The sequence below is a fragment of the Trachurus japonicus genome, chromosome 12 (genome assembly GCF_045865225.1).
Source record: "Trachurus japonicus isolate A0001 chromosome 12, Traja_1.0".
Classification (NCBI taxonomy): Eukaryota; Metazoa; Chordata; class Actinopteri; order Carangiformes; family Carangidae; genus Trachurus; species Trachurus japonicus.
In genome coordinates this window covers 20401622-20421970 of record NC_140918.1, presented here as the reverse complement: position 1 = coordinate 20421970, position 20349 = coordinate 20401622, and the positions used below count along the sequence as shown (strand labels likewise).

The 20349-nt window shown below is 42.9% G+C and overlaps 1 protein-coding gene across 4 annotated transcripts in view; it reads right to left on the bottom strand.

The window, feature by feature from the left end:
- The window catches only part of plppr1 (phospholipid phosphatase related 1), a 106891-nt gene that overhangs the window by 34111 nt on the left and 52431 nt on the right, over positions 1-20349 (bottom strand). For all 4 annotated transcript variants that reach the window (XM_085793816.1, XM_085793818.1, XM_085793815.1 and 1 more), the window contains one exon: positions 6660-6774. In XM_085793816.1, coding sequence (XP_085649942.1) covers positions 6660-6719 — 60 coding nt within the window. In that variant the 5' untranslated portion in view covers positions 6720-6774. The remainder of the gene's footprint in view (positions 1-6659; positions 6775-20349) is intronic.

Here is a 20349-nt window from a genome sequence, read left to right as displayed (position 1 = left end):
TAATTATATAAAAGTACAAATCCCAAACGAGAAGAATTGTTAAAAGTTAAAGCCTGAGGTCAAAGGTCACATTCAAACCAACCTCTATTTCCCATGACAGCATGTTGTTTGAGCGTGAAGCTCTCATTACTGATCAGCAATGTCCAGCAGAGCATTTCACACTGAGCACCAGCCGAGAGACTTGAAAGCTGTAAATGAACAAATTGCTATACAATGATGACAGGCTGTCCACCAGAAGGACCTTCTACAGACTTTGTGATGATTAATTATGTGTCACAATTCAGAAAAGCATTTTACAGAGAGGACAGTGCTTGCAGTGTGTATATGTGTGTGTGTTTTTTAAACGGTAATAAGTGCTGTGCAGGGCCATTTATACCTAGGTCTTCAAGTCTGGCTGCGTGGGAGTAAAGTTGGTGTTTTAAATGACTATACTGTATGTGATCTAATATTGTGGCTAGGGATGCACATGATTAACTGTTTAACCGATAACAAGAACTTTGACCGATTAATACTATCGGTTATTTTTTTAATTATTACCTAATGTCGTCAACTCATGGGGGCGTGTCGACACGTGCAGAGTTCACGTCCCTTAAGTCATATTTCGCAGCAAAAAGTTACACAGGAGGGCTGACAGTAGGGATGAGCGAGTACAGCATTATCTGTATCTGTATCTGTATCTGTTAACCATATGAATTATCTGTATCTGTATCTGTACTCGGAGTGGGCGGGGCCTAAACCGGAAGTGGGCGGGGTTTAACCCAGAAGTGGGTCGGGTTGTCTTGAAATGGGCGAGGCTTTAACCGGTATGTTATTTTAAGCATGCAATTGATATGGATTGATCAGAAATTGTTATATTTATTGCTGATTAGAAAACTGTTTCCAGGACAGCATCAGCATTGAGCTTCAGATCAATGGTTTTGATCATGATAGCAAACAAACTATTTACACAACAAGTTTTGCAACAATGAATACAACACATGTGGTTGCAATTATTAAGTAAAATGTAATGAACAAGAGTTTTCATACTCAACATAACTTTCTTTTTTTTACTTTAATTTTTTTTTTTTAATGATCAGTGTGATTTTTAATTTTTAACTTTATTTTATTTCCACACCGTGTGTGTGTGTGTGTGTGTGTGTGTGTGTGTGTGTGTGTGTGTAAGAGAGAGACAGCGACAGCTGAATGTCAGCTACTCTCTCTGTATCACTCATTATTCTGTATCACTGAGAGAGAGAGGAGGGGGGAGAGAGAGAGTGTGTGTGTGTGTTTTGTAATAGGCCTATTATTTATACCACTACTATTTTTTTTAAAGAAATACAGAAAGAAAGTGTCAGACACTCAGTGCGTGAACTGATTAGCGCCAGCTGACGGTTTAAAAAAAAAAAACTCCGACGAACGGCGGAGGGAGAGAGAGCGTGTGTGAAAAAAAAAAAAAAAATCTCCGACAGGCAGAGACGCAACGCGAGTCGGCACCACGTCTGAACGAACCCACGTTTACCAGAACTCTACTGGTGTAAGTGACTGAAGAAGTAATAACAAAGCTGAAGCTGAAGAAACCCTAAACGTTAAGGGAGAAGACCTGAGTGACTGAGGGAGAGACAGAGAGAGACAGAGAGAGACAGAGCTGTCAGCTGTTCTGTGTGAGTGATCAGAGCGGGACACAGCAACTCACCTGCATGTGTGTAGGGGAGGGGCTGTAGCCTATCACACAACGCTGACACAGCCAGCTACCCAATGAGGATTTTCATTCAATCTTCCTTTTTCTTTTTTTTCCGAGCACAGATATTGACTCGTATTACTCGTATAATACTCATACTCGGCAAAAGTGCTTTATCCGTACCGGATACTCGTTTCAGCCGAGTATCCGGCTCAACTCTAGCTGACAGTATGTGCAGCAGCCCCCATGAAGGAAGGTCAGACAATAAATGTAGCCTACACGGACATAGATGTGAATCACCTGTAGCGACCACGCTGAAAAAAAAAAAAAGAGGACGAGGACGTCGCTGCTCTCCAGCCTGTTCACCTGCAGCTCTCCTGCAGCTCCACAGAGGAGCTGTCAGAGGAGCTCTGCTGCTCCTTCAGCCTGGTGTTTGGCTGCACTTTGTATAAAAACTAGTGTTGCACCAATACCATTTTTTGGCCCCCGATACCGCTTCCGATTCCCGGCTGTGCAGTATCTGCCGATACCGATACCGTTCCGATACCACACAGTTTGGAAAAAAAAATATATAAGAGCTTTTTTTCTTCTAATACTATAATCCAGTAGAACTTTTTTATTGCCTACCTGGTAAAAATGTTTAAGTAACACGTTATTTAAACTTTAAATAATGTTGAGGGTCAAATGTAACGCATTTTTACATTTAGGAACAGTAAACACACCCCAAACATTTTTCCTCTGACTTGACCAACACAATAGATTTGATACATGAAATGGTCTTTCCTGCCACTACACTAATGATTACTGTATATACATAAATAACAGTAGCATAAACTGATTGGTTGAACGCAGCCTGATGTAAACATTAATAAACTCAGTAACCAATCACACAGGCAACTCCATGCTGTCCATGTGTGATGTTCAGGGACAGGTCTGAAGACAGAGCTCTGAGGTTGAAGTCCTATGAGATGAGATGAGAGACACCTGTGACAGTGACAGGTCTACTCTGTAGCTTCGTCTTGACCACATGTCAGCTGATCAGCTGCAGCAGAGGAAACTCCGCTGCTCTCAGCTGCACCGCAACGAGCGCTTTTTAAAAATTTTTTAAATTAAGCTCCGGTAGCGACCGCGCTGACATAACGTAGCGGGATCTCTATTTACATGTGTGCGCACCGCACACGGAGAGAGGAGGTGAAAAGAGACAACACTGTTACCTGCTGTATAGGCTACTGGCTACAGACGAGTGTGTAACGAGTGAAAAAGCCGCCGTCACTGCAGCCTGAACGCAGCTCAAATCGACCGGTGTCTGAGCACGGCGAACAAGCTTTGATAAACACACCGGACCCGCGTCGGTTTGGCAGCTCAGTGACGGCGGCTTTTTGACTCGTTACACACTGGTCTCTGTGTTTTAGCGATGGTACAGGCTGAGGCCAGTATACAGCAGGTAACAGTGTTGTTGTCTCTTTTCACCTCTCTCCCCTGTGTGTGCTCAGTGCGCTGCTCAGTGCGGTGTGCACACATTTAAATAGAGATCCTGCTACTTTATGTCGGCTTTGCTTGTTTACATTTCACAAAAAACTCCTTGAAAAGGATTAACTGCAATTGAATTGTTTACATCCTTACTTGGCTTGGCATGCACTGAACACGTGTGATCACACAGCAGTGAGTGTCGGGCGAGAGAAGACACAAGGCGCAGCGTTCATATCAGTAAATGGCATCGGTGCGTCATTTGTTTTACTCGTCGATACCGATGCCAGCATTTTAGTGCGGTATCGGGCCCCCTACCGATACTAGTATCGGTATCGGTGCAACACTAATAAAAACAGTTCTACATTGGACGATGTAACCTCCATATGAGCGCGATCAGCTGAGACAGAGCACAGTGGATGTGGCGCTGTCGGAGCGCACGTGTCACGGCAAAAAAAAATAAAAAATTGGAGCGATAAATTTTTTTTTTTTGGCCGTGCGCCGCAAGCATCTTATTGGTTAATTAAGCAATATCACACGAGAGGGAGTGCTGTTGTACTGTATATCAGCACGGCTGTGATTCGGTCTAGGCACGAGGCCGCAGGCCGAGTGCCACAGATAATCACACCGTGCTGATATACAGTACAACAGCACGACCTCGAGTGTGATATTGCTTTTATACAACAGTGCTACGAGCGCATTTTAGAACAGTAATAAACTACAAGAGATTATGATTTGTTTGTTTATTTAATCATTTATTTGGCTCCGCCAACAGAAATAGTTCCGCAACTGGAAGGGAGACAAGGCTGTTGCCAGGCAACACATAAACATTTACTAGCTTGCTACTAGCTACAAGCTTTTCCACCGAGCTGCTTCCAGTGCTGGTTCTGGTTCGGAGCCCGTGTCTGATTAGCACCGGAGCAACAGGACCAGCGTGAAGACATACAGAGACGTTATCGATACCGTATTACATTTGTTTATCTGCTATGTAATCAATATAAACACAGTTGAAGCTAAGTAGCTGAGCTACGTGGCTAACAACAGCTAACGCTAATATCAAAACACATCGCTGTCAAAACGTAGTTGCCCCCGCTGCGATTTTTTTCCAGCCGGGTTTAGTAGAGATTTATCGCCAATTAGACGGACCAGGTCAGGTTCGGGTTTTAATGTTCAGGTCCATTTCTAACTGTAGTAGCAGCAGAGAGATGGGGCAGCTCCTGTATGGGGAGCCTGGCTCTCACTTAGCTCCTGTCCAGCTGAACAGCGGAGTGATAATGTCTGTAAAAAGTCGCAGTGCTGTTATACTGTATATCAGCACTCATGGAACGTCTCTTGTACAATCAAATTGCTTGGTTGGGACCGGTCGGAACTAACTGTTGTATAACGGTTAATAATCGGTTAACGAGCGTCGGTTATCGGTCAGAAAATTTTTTCAAAATGTGCATCCCTAATTGTGGCAGAGGCCAAATATAGTCTGTTCTGTTCTTTTCCAATATAGCATTTTAACCACAGTGGTTTTGAAGTACTGAGACTAATAAGTGTTAAAGGGATACGCCAACATTTTTTTTTTCGTGTCTTGCCTCACTCCCGAGTCCATGACAAGCAGATAGACACCATCCTTTCGACTGTGCATGCGGGAGAGCCCGTATCGCCCGTAATTAGCTTAGCTCAAATGCTGGAAGTGTATAGGAAGTGTTAGCCTGCCTCCACCTAAAGTCATCAGAGACACTCTTCAGCAACTCTAAACGGACCGATCTTCATCTCAGAGCTGAAAAACTCTCCGGTAATGCATCTTGAGCGGTCAAATGCCGGTAACGGGACGAGATCGGTCAAAACGGAGGGTTCAAGCAAAGACGGTTTATTTTGGTTCAAGCTAGCTACAATAGGTGTTTTATTTTGCGAAAGAACCGGAAGTGCGTTGGTCACAACGGCTAGCTTGAGTAGCACCGAATTTGTCCGAACAAAATTGTAAACAGCTGGTATTTAGACAAATTAACGACACACTGCTGATCTAAACGGCTACTTTCTCGCCTAAAAATGTTTGAAATGTCGATAAAGTGATATATTTATATAGTTTAGAACTAAAATGAAATCAGCTTCTGACTGCTAATTTTGGCTGGGGTAGGAGGCAGGCTAACACTTCATATACACTTCCAGCGTTTGAGCTAAGCTAATTACGGGCGATACGGGCTCTGTCTCCCTTGTGACTGCACGCACAGTCAAAAGGATGGTGTCTATCTGCTGGTCATGGACACAGGAGTGAGGCAAGACACGAAAAAAAATGTTGGCGTATCACTTTAAAATATCCCATATGACTGCCCTAAGAGCAGCAAGGTAGAAACATCATCAATCAAAGGGGAAATGATCATAATAGTCACATTCCACATATTTTATTTCCAAATTCCCATATCTTAGAGAACACACCACCATTTCTCTATATACTGTAACACTCATGTGGATGGTATGAGATAAAGGCAGAGGCAGAGAGAGAAGAGGGTGACAGTAAACTCATCTGAGACTGCCATGCAGGATGTTTCCTTGGAGAAGTGTGTGTGTGCAAGGGAGAGAGAGAGAGTGGGAGAGTGTGAAAGAGAGAGAGTAATGCAAAGCATCCTGAGACATCTCTCTGATTAAGGACTTTCAGCTGACGTGGTAATTAAATATGGAGGAGCATTACCACACACACACACACACACACACACACACACACACACACACACACACACACACACACACTTGATGCTCTGGTTAACTGTGTATAATTTACTAGAAGAGGTCATCTGCTAATGGTTAAAGCAGATATCAGTGGAATGTTTTTGTTAATATAAGTCCTAAATAGTCCTATTTTCCGTCAGCAATCACTTACATGAAGTATTTCAGCCTAAACACGAGTCTCTCCGTCACTCTGCTCTGCTGTAACCCGAGGAGAAAATTTTCCTTGTGGGATACAAGTGTTATCCAATGAGGGGAGAGAACGGCATGAAGGGCTGTGTGTGCAGCCAAGGGATGCGCGTGAATGTGGTGACGTAGCACGAGGACCAATTGATGCCTGACAAGGGCGGGGGCTGCTAACTCATGGTGCGTTCAAGGAAACTCGTACTTTGTGTTTTTCCTTCCTGTGAAGTCATACCAGTTCGATCTGGTACGAGTTCACGGGTCGGAAGTTACGAGTGGCCGTTATAGGGAACTTTCACAGACAACAGGACGGTAAAAACACGAGCTACGGGTTACCTGGAACGCTACCAAGTCGTAGTTGTGACTTGAAGCTGTAACTTACGGTTTCAAAAGCCTGCCTTGAACACAGCATTAGCCGAAACGGCCGTGCCGCTGTTATCTGCTTTAAATCACCGCACACACGTGCATACGCATACACACGCATACTGTACTGTACACACACTTTCTTAATAGTTAAGCTGTCACTCACACACATACACACTCACACAGTCTCTATGCAGGTTAAAAATGCACACATGCATGAATTTTACAGGACAGACGAAGGCAGATTATCACACACACCCACACACGAGTCTCTCACCTCTACGAAGATGAAACATGGGATGATGGAGTAGCTGCGCAGGGTGTTGTTGGACGCCATCTTGCCTTCCGTCGGGAGACTTCTTCTCCTCCGTCAGGATTCGGGGCAGATCACTCTGCAAAGAGAGGAACACCAAGTGTCAGCGCTCGTTCTCTGATACTGACACAAATGCACCAATACCATGTGTAAGTGTTACAGTGATGTTATCAGTGGTACTCAATGATATAGTCTATTGGGAACCAATCACCTGCAGCTAGAGAGTCTATTTGCTTTATTCCATAATATGACATTTCAAAGATTGTTAATTGAATTTTCTATTGTCTGCTCATATATCTGCAACATAATAAAGAGAAAACAATGAGTGTATTGCTGCTGTCATTTACTCTGCAAGAAAAGCTTTATATTTGCCCAAAAACGCCACATTTAAGAAATCAGCTCTAACCACTGCAACATATTCTCTGCATTTGAGCTGTAATATGCTGCATCTCAGAGGGAAAAAGGTTGAGACTAACACAGCTCGAATGACCTTTTTCCTCCACTAATTCCTTCTGTTGGATCCCAAGAAGCCCCAGAGCAGCTAAATTCAACCACTCTGACATGTCCTCAGCCTACCCCTGGGTCTTCTCCCAGTCAATGGTGCCCATAACACCTCCCCAAAAAAGGTGGACCAGACATTTGGTTAATAGCTGCCACTGGGTATGGAAGTGACAACTGGAGATTTTCCATTTAGGGTTGCAACTAATATTCATTGTCATTATCAATTAATTTGTCACAGAGAGCAGCAACGTGTGAGGATGTGTTTTCTCAGAGCACTGAGCACTTTTGATTGGACCCCGTCTCCCCACTCCAAAACATATGGATAGACTCTCAGTGAACTGTTCATTGTGTCAAATAATCTCAGTGCACAAAACAAAATCTCCAGTCAGTGCTGTTGCTAAGCATGCAACATGGATTATCAGCCTTGAGGAGGAAGTGAACAGCAACTCAGATTTGGTTGCTAAACATTAAAGTCCCCCTCCCGCGACCCTTTTTGGTTATTTTAAAACATTCTCTGTGGTCTTTGAATTGTGATTAGGAAGTTTTTAGCCAAAATCACAAAACGTGTGCCATTTCTCAGGGCTCTCCTTCTGCACAGCACCAGCAGCTCATTAGCAATGCACCTCTGGAGGGTGGGCGGAGACTGCGCTGCTCTGCACCCGCCCAGCCACCCCCTCGCACCACCCCACAGGCCACACATCACATACACATGCACGCATGCAAGCTATGAGGTGAAATCAAAGCCAAAACAACCGGAAAGACGCGCAGCGACGTGTGTGTGCACGCACGGTTACTTTGTTACGCGTGCGTGCGTGCGTTGTTACGTATGAGGGGTGGATAGTGCCACGGTTACCCAGCCAAAGGAGACTGTCGTGTGGAATTGACGTCTGAACTACGTCGCCTCACCTACGTGTTGATAAGTACGTCGCCTCACCTACGCCGCCGCCCCCATCCCTCCTCCCATCCCTCCTCCCCACCACACACACACACCTGCAGTTTGTAAAAAGTAGCTACTACTGCCTAAGCTGCACAAAGCACCGTCAGTACATATAAAACACAGCTTAGGCCTAAGAAAAACAAAAAGTGAATCCAATATTGAAAGACTGGAATTCACTCAATTACTGTAAATTGGGGAAAGTGACAATGAGGGGATCGACGTAGCCTACTTTTTTTTCTTCCAACTTTATTGAACAACAGACAATTCAGACATTCCAGGTGTCAGTACAATAGCTAGATTTACACATGACAGCATAAGAGTTAACTAAAGAGAGAACAATAGAATTAACAATAAAAAAAAATACATTTCTTGGTGACAGAGCTTGTAATCAATAATGTTCTTGTTATGATGTTTAAGTTCTATGATTTCAGCCCAGAGGAGTGCAATTGTTTTAATGGAGAGAGTATGAGCGATATAAAAAAAAGCACGATCGCAGCCTGAAGCAACAGTGTTGCTGCGAGAGGAGGCTGCTTTTAATTTTTCTGACAGCTCTTGCGCTACTTTTAAATATGAAGCTTTATCCATTTAAACTAGGAGCAACATCAACTGTCATTTTAAATTGTGTTTTATATTGTTAAATATTTCACTGATCGCAATTATAACACGAGTGTGTGTTTTATTGGAAGCGAGGCTGGATAGGTTACAGTGAGGTTTTTTTTAGGTGCTGCAGCTAGGTACAAGCAAATCTCATAAACAAAGACCTTTTTAAATGTGAAAACAGTGGAAACTTATTCAAGATTTGAGTTTGGGCAACACTGAAATATAACAGGCGACACATCGGAATTAATTTATTCACGGCCACATTAAGTGAAATTATTAACTTTACCGATTATCCATCTGATTATCCGTCCTGCTGCGAGCGAACAACTTCTATCAGTGGTGACTGTATATAAAAGTAAAATATAGGCTATAGCTAATGACCTCCTGACGCTCAGCTCAACGGGTGAGGAGAGCATCTGTAGGCGGAGACAACTCTCGGCGGAGACGCTCAGAGAGAAAGTCAACAGCAGCGGATCAGCTGATCTCTCCCTCCGTACAAACGCTCCGTTCTGATCCAGCTCCACTGGACTTTCAAAGTAAAGGTGACGCAGCTGTAAATGAGTTAAATGGTGAAAGAGCGGCGCCCTTATCCGATTTTATGATTAAACTCTGAACATAACAGGTTATGAGCTAAGCATAAGTTACCTGTAGTTTATAGTCACACAGTAGGTTATGTTAATAGACAAGCATCTATGGGACGCTTTTAGCTATTTCATTTAAAACATCAGCTCAGCAAAGATGGGAAATAATATCTAATCATAATTAATTCGAGAATGGACGAGAATTAATGCACGTGAGTCTGGCCGCAATAGCGGATCAGATCGGACCATCAGGTCTTTAAGAACTGTAGCAGGAATTAAGCACTTTCAGAGGTTTTGTTCATTCACTAGAACTTGTACAAAACAGACCCGGCTTCTAATTGAGACCGGCTTTTATTTGCTGAAACCTGGAGACAGACCTGACCCAGTGCAACCGGCATCTCCCTTTTCGCCTTTTTTTTCCCCTCCTTTTTGAGAATTTACAGTAGGCTACATATGATGGTCTGGGAGACGCTGTGCGCTAGCCTACTGTAGGGGGATGAGAAGGCTCGTGGTTCAAATGATACTTGATCTAAAGAAGCTCTGTCTGACCAGATGGGGGGGTTACAATAGCCTATCCTCCAGTATTTAGGAGCATCATTAAAAAAAAAAGAAAAAAAAAGCGCTGGTCACGGTGGAGCTGAGAAGAGCGGAGTTGCACTGCTGCAGCTGATCAGCTAACATGTGGTCAAGACACAGACTTGTCCAGGACTTCAAACTCAGAGCTTTCTGTCTTCAGACTGTCCTGACCTGTCCCTCGACATCACACAGGGACAAATCACTTTATGCTGTGATTTAAGTAGGCTATTAAATACAGTAGCCTAGGCTAATCATCATAATAGTGTAGGCTACTGGCACGAAAAACCATTTCTATTCTCACTGTTCTCAGGTCAAATATGCTTAATTTCCATTAATTAGCCTAATTACAAAGCCTCTAATTAATTAGATTAAATCGAGTCCAGGCCCTATAATATTGTCCTATAATTCCTACTGACGACGACTGCAGTGAAGTTAGTTTGAAGTTGGATATTTGACAGACATTCGCTCACTCACTCGCTTCTCAATACATTAAAAATCCATATAAATATAAGATGTGTTCAAATGCAATAAAAACAGGTGGGTGTCATAGAGGAGGCTTAGCTCTACCATCCTGTGTTGATTTTGAGTCAACAGGTCACATGACCTGGAGTTATTGAGCTCTAATGCTCATATTTACAGTATAAAATAAATCAAAAATCCATATAAAATATTACATTTGTTTAAATGCAATAAAAACAGGTGGGTGTCATCGAGGAGGCTTAGCTCTACCATCCTGTGTTGATTTTGAGCCAACAGGTCACATGACCTGGGAGTTATTGAGCTATAATGCTCATATTTACTGTATAAAATATATTAAAAATTCATTTAAAATAGTAAATGTGTTTAAATGCAATAAAAACAGGTGTGTGTCATATAGGAGGCTCACCTCTGCCATTCTGTGTTGATTTTGAGCCAACAGGTCACATGAATTTTTTATATATTTTATACAGTAAATATGGGCGTTAGAGCTCAATAACTCCTAGGTCATGTGACCTGTTCTCAAAATCAACACAGGACAGAAGATCCAAGTCTCCTCTATGACACTCACCTGTTTTAATAGCATTTAAACACAAATAATATTTTATATGAATTTTGTATGTATTTTATACAGTAAATATGAGCATTATAGCACAATAACTCCTAGGTCATGTGACCTGTTGACTCAAAATCAACACAGGATGGTAGAGCTAAGCCTCCTCTATGACACCCACCTGTTTTTATTGTATTTGAACACATCTTATATTTTCTATGAATTTTTAATGTATTGAGAAGGAGCGAATGTCTGTCAAATATCCAACTTAAAACTAACTTCACTGCAGTCTGACGACGGCGTAGTAGCGACGACGTGTTTCACACGTCAATGGTGGCGACGTTAGTTTCACACGTCGTTTCACACGTTTGTGGTGACGACGTACTTAGTTCAGACGTCCAGAGCAGGCGTAAATTTGTTGGTAATTCTAACATACGCCGCCGTCACGTCGCCGCCGTCACACGTTCCTTCAGTGCACTCGCCGTGACGTCGCCGCCGGTCTCTCATCTGCTGTCCCATCCACTCCCATTCAAAAATCCACACGTTCTGACGGCGACGGGAGGGGAGGTTGCTCCTTCTCCTTCTCCTGGTAATCCTTGATTTGGCACAATAAACTCGCCATAGTTACGCGCAGGTTGTATTTCACGCGTGACAAAAGCTGCGTACGTATGAAGCAGCGTGTGCACGTCTGTCAGTCACTGTTTGACAAATTATGTTACGTGTTCACACCATAGACTGTAAAAAAAAATGGACGTAGACTTCCGGTCTGAAAAGTGAAGCCTATGCGGAAGTGACTTTACGTGCAATCCCAGCCGCATCCTGCAGGGGGTGGCTGCAGAAAGCCCTGGTTCCAATCCACTCCCATTCATTTTCAATCATGAAATACTCGCTCAATAATTTTTTTTCTCAACTGATAACGGTCTAAACAGCTAAAGTTCATCATCCTTAAATATGACCTGGTGGTCCTTCTGAAAAAAAATCTATAATTATTTAGATATTAGTCCTTCCTGGTTGGTATAACTGACCAATCACCTTCCAGCACGGAATATGATTGACAGCCTGATGACTGAGACGTCACAGGTCAGACACAGTGGATCAGACACCGAGGATTAACACCGGAGGGGACCTCCCGTCGTTTGCGTATTGTGTTCAGTCAGTTTTAATTTAATTTCTGATATTTTGTCGATATGTGTGGATGATAGACAGCACAGGTGCAGTGCTGGCAGTTAATTAATTTCAGCCAGTTTTCGTTTCACCTTGTCCGACGGTGCTAACAGACCGGAGGAAGCTGATATCACGGTTCGGTGAGTATTTTTTTCTTTTTCTGAATGTGTAAAAATTATATTTAATTTGTTGTATATTCCAGAAGACCACTGATTACTTTCCCGTGTGTTCTCCTGTGTGTTCTGACCGGAGAACATGAGACTGTCACCGTCCAAGACAAGTTAATTTATAGTTAATGTGAATAATCGAGTCACACGGCTAACGTTAGCTCCGTGTTAGCTCCGCGTTAGCTCCCGTGTTAGCCATGCTAACCGTAGCTCGTCTCCGACTTTTACCGGACCGGGATAAATCCGGTTTAATATTTAACGACCACGGCGTCATGTTGGCAGAACAGTGATCGGTAGGATCGGTCTACAAGCTGCAACCCCCCCAGGTTTATCCATCAACTTGCTATCTTGCTGGTGTCATACTGTACTGATAAATACAATATATAGAGGTGGGGGTTTGTCATTTACTGCTGTAAATTCACACACAAATGTCTTTAATTGAAGCAGACAGTCATGCACCTGCCATGTTTTAATTTAAGTTCTTGTGTTTTACTGTGATTCTAAGGAGCCACAGTGAGAACTGAGTGACCGGTGCCAACAGAAGGAGGACATCATGTGAAGTTATGGAGCTGTGATGATGATGCAACCAGAAAACCTCTGATGAGAGAACAGACCAACTGTTTGTTTATTATTCCATGTCCACATTTGACCTCACACTTTTTAGGGTGAACATAAAATTGACAGTGAAGATTTGGAAGCAGCTATTTTCATAGTCCAGTTAATACAAATGTTTTATTCAGTCGATGATTGTTATCATTGAAAATGTAATAATAAAGAAAGTTACTGTGATTAAATTGTAGTATTTCTTTTACATATTTACCATAACCTCATGGTCAATGTAATGTGACACTTTGGTGAATTATTGTTTTCAGTATCATAGATTAGTTGACAAGACACATCAGGAAAGCACAAGCTCTGATATTCATCTCTGGATGCTTTATTATTTCAAGGAGGGTAACAAGATTAAACATTTGTATTTTTCTTGTGTGTAGTGAAAGCATACATAGAAATAGTCCTGGAAAGTTTTTTCCTGAATTTATTATTGATTACAGCAGTGTGTCGTGGTGTTAATGTTACTGTAAAGGCCCATTAAAAATCAGTAAAGCAAATCTTTGTAAATAAATCAATTTCATGTTTAAACTGCACTAGTAATTTCAGCATTTCACAGCATTGAAAACGTTTTATGAGCTGTGGATGATGTAAAGGTGAGCCATACTGTCAAAAGACAAGCTTGTATTATATTAGCTGAATTTCCAGTACAACATCATGTTGGTAACCTGCAAAAAATATGTGCATATATATATAATAGGAATGTAAAATAATAGCTAATAGCTGGGTGAATGCTGTAACGTGGTCGACAGGTCGGAGCTCCAGCAGCCGATCATCGGTGATGCAGGTGAGGTAACATCAAGTCCAGGAGCCGTCACCCACCAGTCTCAGTCCATGACAGTTTAATGTGTTGCAGCTTCACAGTTTGAGACAGAAACTAGTCTCTGGGTTCTGTAAAACAATTTAAAACAATATCAAAATACGTTTCACAGCTTTACATTAGCTTATTAATGCTAACATCGGCTACAATAACGTGACACATTACTCCTCATGGGATCTATGTATATGTAGTTCAAACATGGACATGTATTTAATAAGCTTCTGAGATTACTTTCACCGTTAAATATAAAGTTTACCTCGAGTTGTAGATGCTAACGGTGTTAGCAGCGTAGCCGCTCGGCAGTTAGCCGGTGTTGCTGGGTAAACTAGCAGCCTCGGAGACACGGGTCCGACCCGCCCCTCGACCTCCTTAGCTCCGCCCCCTCGTCCAAATATGGTTTCTTCTGGCTCCAAAAATCAAAAATGGCGGCGCCCTGAAAGCCAATCTCTGGGCTTCACAAACGGCCCTTCACAAACCAATGGGTGACGTCACGGAGGGTTGCCACTTGGTTCACACGTACGTGCGGTCGCAGATGTTGTTGCTGCGCAGCAGGAAGTTGATCTGCACCGTGCGCACCACTTGCGTAACATGAACGTGTAATGTAGTTGGCAGTGGCGGCTGGTCAATAGAGGCAGTGTTGCCAACTTGGCGACTTTGTCGCTAAATCCGGCGACTTTCCAACCCCTCTTGGTGACTTTTTTTGTCAAAAGCGACTAGCGACAAATCTAGCGACTTTTTCCCGTGATATTACAAACGTTTCTGGACCTGAAATCACGTTATCACAGCTGTTTTCAACGAGCAGCGGCGCTGCCGCGGGCACTTACAGGTATTCAGCCTACACACAGTAGTGTCACGGAGCTGCCTCCGCTGCATTCAGAGACGCACTGCTCCACGCCACAGACATAAAGAGCGCCGCTGGCCGCCGACACCCGGCAACCCCCCCACCCACCCCCCCCCCCCCCCCCCCCCCGCTGAGATAATGACGTCATTTATCGACTTTTAGCGACTTTTACAACAGCCAATAGCGACTTTGCTTACTGAGGAGTTGGCAACACTGAATAGAGGGCGCTCGGGCGCCGCCCCCCCTGATGAAAAGCGAATTTTAATGATTATTATTTTTTTCAAAATAATAATTTGAAATTAATATTTTTTCCTTATTGTACCTGTGAATGTGATAGGAATTCTTAAAATCGAGCTGTATATAAAATAAAACCATTATTTAGAGGCTAATTTGCCTACAGGTTCATTTACTGTCTCTGTTATATCTATCGCTCTGTGTCTGGGGCGCTGGAGAAGTTGCCCGAGCAGTGTACCGGCTCAGCCAATCAGTGACTGTTGCTAAGTAAAAAATATACGGAGCAACAGGTAATTTAGCCAATCAGCGTCGTCAGATTTTATGCCTTTGGGGCGCAGAAAATATCGCCCCAAACCAACATTTTGGTCTCCCGTGGCAACCAGAAATCGAGGGGGGAATTAACCGAGGAGCTGTCCTCGGTACCAGGATGGCTACGCAGTTTTCATCAGTTTCAAATTCTGGTTCCCGTATAATTTACTTTTTTAAAACAGTGAGGACAGATACCACACGGACTGTTACTGGAGTTAGAGACCTATTTATCTGAACGGATTACAAAACATGAACTCTCAAGGGACACATGAACGGTGCTGTCAGCTAACGTTAGCCAAGCTAGGCAGGACTAGCAGCAGAGCTTCACAGCTGGATGAAAAACACAAGTTTCACGGTGAGGAAATACAACGAACAGGTGGATAAAACTCGGTGGGCCGGTGGCGGGAGGCTGTTATGATGCGACAGGAGGCCGCGTAGTGTGTGAGAGGAGCACCGGAGGACCGGAGCACCGTTAACCGGCACATCAGAGACTGCTCTCTCTTGATGCTCGGAGACAACTTTTGGACTACATGCTGTTGGTTCGTCCGCGGTGCGTTCACAGTTCGTCCCAGAGCGTTTTTATTAGTTCATCCAGCTTCTGGGACACTGGACTGGACACTGTTATTCCTGAGTGACACCAGTGGAAACTAATCACCCAGGCTGTGACAGGACGTCTGTGATGCGGAGCATCAGGCTGCAGTGCACTGTTTAATATGTTTACAGGTGTGACCAGTACGTTCACAGTTAGACTAATCATCAAACCTGATAATGCAGCAGTTAAGTTAACATCTCACATCAGCAAGGTCAGACCAAACTTAATCACGTTATGCTCCTCCTATAGTGCCTCCTTTGTCTATAGTTAACATTAATCACTGCTGTAGGTTACATCATACACATGCCTTTTAATAACCATATTTTTGTATTAAGAGTATTTGCTAATATATTTCATGTCCACTGTGTGCCACCAGTGAAAGACTACTGTTTGTTCATTGTCATTATCTGTCAAACTGCTGATTTATCAAAGGCAAATAAATAATTAATGTTTATCCCTAAAAATGGGTATGGGGTTCTTTTATCAAGATGGTCACCAAAAACTTCAGGGACGAACAGCCCCACCTAGAATATTTTTCACCAGCCGCCACTGGTAGTTGGCCTTTTCATTTTAGTCAACCAGGGGAGGCAGCAGTGAGCCAGACTTTGCCTGCCGGACGAAATGAAGAAGCAGAAGGAGGAGAAAAAGGAGAAGGAAAAGGAGAAAGGAAAAGACCCATGAGATAATTATATTATAGACAGGAGGAGGCTCAGTGATGTCATGTCTTTTTATGCTCCATGGTTGACACTGATTCTGCATTGATATTTCAATTTCAACCTTCCTGATGGCTCGACAGTTTTGTTACAGTATCTATATAATTATTAATAAAGTGTAAAAAAAAAAAAAAAAACTCGGCCGGGACAGTGTTGCAGCCTCTGTGCAGCTATTCAGGTGCACAAACCTAACGCACATCTCCAGCTGGGTCCGTGTACGTTTCAGGCTGGTTTTTTGTTTTTTTGTTTTTTGTTTTTACAACGAAAAAACGAGGAAACCAAAATCAAATTACGGTCAAATTTTGATTGCCTTTTCGATTTTGATCTTAAACAACACATTAACGCCGATGACAGACCGGAAGTGTCGGAACTTCAAAATAAAATCCCAGTGAATTGCGTTATAGCCACGGACTGTTGATGAATGGCCTATAAAATCTTTTTTTTTTCTTTGTAAATGTTGTGTTTTGAGCACATGGATACATTTTCACAGCTGTGTTTATTTTTACACATGAGTGACAAGCTGATCGTTAATTAGTTCATCTTCCTCATCTCCTCGCTTCGCTGGGTCTCTGTCTCCGTTGCGCTGTAGCGCTTCACTTTGCTTCCATTCAGTCAGATCATTTTCACAACGTGTTCTGCGGCCCGTCTCCGGTCCCAACCGGGCTCCAGACAGGCTGTCCCTCTCTGAAGCAGAGGGTGAGGTGGTCAGCTTCACTCCCGCATTAACGCAGATGACAGCCTGGAAGTGTCTGAACTTCAAAATAAAAGCCCAGTGAATTGAGTTATAGCCACTGTACTGTAGCCTATATAAATAGCCTATGAAATCTTTTTTTTCTTTGTAAATGTTGTGTTTTGAGCATACGGATACATTTTCACAACTGTGTTTATTTTTACACATTAGCGGCCAAGATCATTAGTTCATCTTCCTCACGTGCCTCGGTCTGTCCGTTGCGCACGCTGCAGCGCTTCGCTCCCAGGTCAATCAGAGCATTTTCACAGCGTGATGGGGTCAGCTTCACTCCAGTCAGTCTTCACAGACAGTCCACAAAGAGCTTCTGAACATTTCCTCCTCAGTTTGTCCCAGGCGGCGGCAGATAGTTTTTAATTTAATTTTTTATATATATATATATATGGCTTGAACGCCATTATATGAGACCAGGCTATTAATTGAATACTGACTGATTGTTTTGTTATTTGAGGAATATAGCTATATTATGATCTGCTGCAGTAACGTTCGCCACCTTGTGGAATAATGCTGCATGGGGCTGGGTGATAGACCAGCTCTTCTCAGAGACTCAACCCGACCCTGAGGTCTCCAATTAGTGTTGCACCGATACCATTTTTTGGCCCCCGATACCGATTCCGATTCCCGGCTGTGCAGTATCTGCCGATACCGATACCGTTCCGATACCACACAGTTTGGAAAAAAAAATATATAAGAGCTTTTTTTCTTCTAATACTATAATCCAGTAGAACTTTTTTATTGCCTACCTGGTAAAAATGTTTAAGTAACACGTTATTTAAACTTTAAATAATGTTGAGGGTCCAATGTAACGCATTTTTACATTTAGGAACAGTAAACACACCCCAAACATTTTTCCTCTGACTTGACAAACACAATAGATTTGATACATGAAATGGTCTTTCCTGCCACTACACTAATGATTACTGTATATACATAAATAACAGTAGCATAAACTGATTGGTTGAACGCAGCCTGATGTAAACATTAATAAACTCAGTAACCAATCACACAGGCAACTCCATGCTGTCCATGTGTGATGTTCAGGGACAGGTCTGAAGACAGAGCTCTGAGGTTGAAGTCCTATAATAATGAGATGAGATGAGAGACACCTGTGACAGTGACAGGTCTACTCTGTAGCTTCGTCTTGACCACATGTCAGCTGATCAGCTGCAGCAGAGGAAACTCCGCTGCTCTCAGCTGCACCGCAACGAGCGCTTTTTTTTTTTTTTTTTTAAATTAAGCTCCGGTAGCGACCGCGCCGACATAACGTAGCGGGATCTCTATTTACATGTGTGCGCACCGCACACGGAGAGAGGAGGTGAAAAGAGACAACACTGTTACCTGCTGTATAGGCTACTGGCCACAGACCAGTGTGTAACGAGTGAAAAAAACGCCGTCACTGCAGCCTGAACGCAGCTCAAATCGACCGGTGTCTGAGCACGGCGAACAAGCTTTGATAAACACACCGGACCCGCGTCGGTTTGGCAGCTCAGTGACGGCGGCTTTTTGACTCGTTACACACTGGTCTCTGTGTTTTAGCGATGGTACAGGCTGAGGCCAGTATACAGCAGGTAACAGTGTTGTTGTCTCTTTTCACCTCCTCTCTCCCCTGTGTGTGCTCAGTGCGCTGCTCAGTGCGCTGCTCAGTGCGGTGCGCACACATTTAAATAGAGATCCTGCTACTTTATGTCGGCTTTGCTTGTTTACATTTCACAAAAAACTCCTTGAAAAGGATTAACTGCAATTAATTGAATTGTTTACATCCTTACTTGGCTTGGCATGCACTGAACACGTGTGATCACACAGCAGTGAGTGTCGGGCGAGAGAAGACACAAGGCGCAGCGTTCATATCAGTAAATGGCATCGGTGCGTCATTTGTTTTACTCGTCGATACCGATGCCAGCATTTTAGTGCGGTATCGGGCCCCCTACCGATACTAGTATCGGTATCGGTGCAACACTATCTCCAACCCCGGGCATATTTGGCAGGTGGCAGCGGCCCCTTTATGGTTCTTTTCTACTCTTTTCAGTCACATGAGATCCAGTCCCAGACCTCGGCTACAGTCCGGGATTTCATCAGGCTCCCTTCCCGGCACAGGGCACTCTAATTGGCAGCTTAGATGAGGGGAATCGCCGTGCGTAATGGTCGCGCGTAATGACAGCTCCTCGCCGGTGAAACACAATAAACTGCGCTACTTCTTGCATGTTTGTCTCATGGCACGGTGGAGCCTACACAGAGGTACACAAACAGGTGGATCAGGCTGCAAAGAAGTCCGCTGTGAAAATGATCTGACTGAATGGAAGCAAAGCAAAGCGCTACAGCTCAGCGGAGACAGAGACCCAGCGCAGCGAGGAGAACAGTACATGAGGAAGATGAGTTAACGATCAGCTTGTGTGAAAAAATAAACACAGCTGTGAAAATGTATCCATGTGCTCAAAACACAACATTTACAAAGAAAAAAAAAGATTTTATAGGCCATTCATCTACAGTCTGTGGCTATAACACGAGTCACTGGGCTTTTATTTGGAGTTCAGACATTTCCGGTCTGTCATCGGCGTTAATGTGTTGTTTAAGATCAAAAACAAAAAGACAATCAAAATTTGACCGTAATTTGATTTTGGTTTCCTCGTTTTTCCGTTTCAAAAACAAACAAAAAAACAAAAAACAACTTTGTTTTTCTGTTATTCTGTTTTAAAACAAAAACAGAATAACGTGGAAAATTAAGTCTTTGACTTTTCTGAGTCATTCCATGAGAACGGTTCAAAATGGACTTTGACATTTTCACTTTTTTTTACCAAAATGTATCATTTGTATGTATACCCCACAGCATTAAGGATATTTTTAACTATCAGAAAAACATATTTTCCCATCTCAAGCATCGGCTCTCTATTATTATTGGTCATTTTTTCAAGATGTGGGCAATGTTATTCTTCAACCCCGTTACGGACACAATGAAAGCTCTCTGAATATGATCATAAAATGTATTTCAAAAGAAATCTATATTTTCATATTAATCAGATGTCCCCCACACTAATTCAATAATTGCAAATACAAAAATGATATAAAATCTCACTTTTTTTGCTATACTAAACCCTGAAATGTCTGTTTTTGTGAAAGCGCTCTTGTCATTTTTCATCAAAAGCATAGTTTAACTGAAGAATCTTCACCAAAATCAATAATCTTATGATAGCTCTCAACATTTTAGACATAAGTCAACAAACATTAAATTAGTTTT